The following is a 1,880-nucleotide window of genomic DNA, read 5'->3' as shown; positions in this document are numbered from 1 at the left end:
TTGTGGCAATGGAGACAATTTGTGCTTTGCCTTTGAGGGACTCTCCCTACTAGACAAGGAACTGCAGCAAAACACGCGAAACACCCCCGCCCTCGTGGCGTTGGGGGCATACCGACGGCTCTCGCCTTTGCTTTCCTTAATAGTTCTCCAAAGGTCCTCCTTTCCTTTTGTTCAAGCAACGAGGGCCCCCGCTCCCTCCCCGTAACAGCCGCGTGTTTGTCTTCTCATGATGTCTAAAACCCGTCTTTTTTGTGTCTCGTGCATTTGCCTCTCTCGAGCGCGCTCCTCCCCGCTAGCTAATGCTATGAGACAGCGCGTGCGTGTGTGTGTGTGTGTGTGTGGCTGTCCACCAGCTCAGACGGACCCCCTCTTCCTGACTGTCATTCTGGGTTTCAGAGAGTGCCACATACAGAGCCGTGGAGAGTTTTGGACAGACAGTCTCTCTCTCACACACACAGACACACACACACACACACACACACACACACACACACACACACACACACACACACACACAGAATACCTTGCGGAGGAGGGCAACAGATTCGGCGAGAACTTGCTCACAGACAGAGAAGAAGCCTGGGCGACCGTCGTGTTGCCGCTTCACGGCATCCATCAGCACAGCACGCGCCTGGCTGAACGGGTGGATCTTTGCCCTGTTGTGCGTGTGGGTGCGTGCGTGTGTGCGTGAGAGGTGAGGAGAGAGAGAGAGAGAGAGAGAGAGAGAGAGAGAGAGAGAGAGAGAGAGAGAGAGAGAGAGAGAGAGAGAGAGACAGACAGAGAGAGAACAAACATCTTCCCTCCCCACACTCCATGACACACACACACACACACACACACATCTCACCTGTGCAAGATCTCTGCGCGGAGATAGTTGCCCATGCCGTTGAAGAAGCTCTGATTCATCATCAGCTCGCAGATGGGGCGTGCAAACGCGCGTGATGGAAGGTGCAGTTGGATCTTCTGTACGACGTCATCGAGCTCTTGAATGATGCACGGCCCTCTCGTATCGTCATCAAGTCCCCACGCACCACCAGGCCGCCAGCACCCAAACCTGCAAGTGTGCGTGCGTGTGTGCGTTGCAATTGCGTTGTGAGTGGGAGTATTTGAGTTGTGACCTGCAGCATACGTCACTCACACACGCACACACACGCACGCACACACACACACACACACACACACACATGCACCTTCGAACGTCTTGGAAGTATAGGACGTGGCCCGAGGGAGAGTGGAAGCGCAGGTGTGCGTGCTTTGGCATCTCTTCTCCAGGCTCGAGCAGCAAGAAGTTCCCTGACTGCCAACCAAGGCACACACGCCCATTGAATGCATCATGAGTTGGGCTGTTGTTGATCCACCTCCCTTCTCTCCACTCTCCCCTGCCCTCCCCTGGCCTTCCCTTCGTCCCCCCCCCTCCCCGCTTGTGAGCTTCCCCCTTCCTTCCTTCATTCCCCTCCCCACTCACTTCCTCCTCGCGTGGTCCCTCGCTTCTGCCGCTTACCATGCCTGCCCGCACGAGGACCTCCAAGCTGCTGCCAGCTGCATCGTCGACCGCTGCCTGCGTTTGTTTCTTGCGCTTCGACGAGGGTGCCGCCGCTGCTGGCGCCGGCTTGATGGTGATGATGAGTTCTTTGCCGCGGCTTCGCGCCTGCAGTGAGAACGGCGAGAAGGGCACGGTGACACGCGGGTGCTTCGTCGGGTGGGTGGCGAGCGCGCTCATGGACACGTCCACGAAGGGACCAACACGCTCCTGGGCATTGTTGATGAACTCGGCCATGTACAACAGCTCAGGCCCTTCAGGCATCCTGCTCCGTGCTTCCTCTTCAGCGCGCGCGCGTTGTTGTACTGTGGTCGTGGATGCAGTGAGTTGCTGTAGCTTG

At 57.3% G+C, this 1,880-nt stretch overlaps 1 protein-coding gene across 1 annotated transcript in view; it reads right to left on the bottom strand.

Moving 5' to 3' along the window:
- PTSG_03950 (uncharacterized protein) overlaps positions 1-1,804 on the bottom strand; it is a gene marked incomplete at both ends in the record, with an annotated part of 2,867 nt that extends 1,063 nt beyond the window's left edge. The window contains 4 exons of the mRNA XM_004994789.1: positions 524-656; positions 848-1,054; positions 1,191-1,297; positions 1,502-1,804. Of these exons, the coding sequence (XP_004994846.1) occupies positions 524-656; positions 848-1,054; positions 1,191-1,297; positions 1,502-1,804 (750 nt within the window). The remainder of the gene's footprint in view (positions 1-523; positions 657-847; positions 1,055-1,190; positions 1,298-1,501) is intronic.
- Positions 1,805-1,880: the final 76 nt, after the last annotated feature.

This window comes from Salpingoeca rosetta (genome assembly GCF_000188695.1).
Source record: "Salpingoeca rosetta unplaced genomic scaffold supercont1.9, whole genome shotgun sequence".
In the NCBI taxonomy this organism is placed as follows: Eukaryota; class Choanoflagellata; order Craspedida; family Salpingoecidae; genus Salpingoeca; species Salpingoeca rosetta.
The sequence above is the reverse complement of the archived record's forward strand: the minus strand, read 5'-3'. Positions and strand labels throughout refer to the sequence as shown.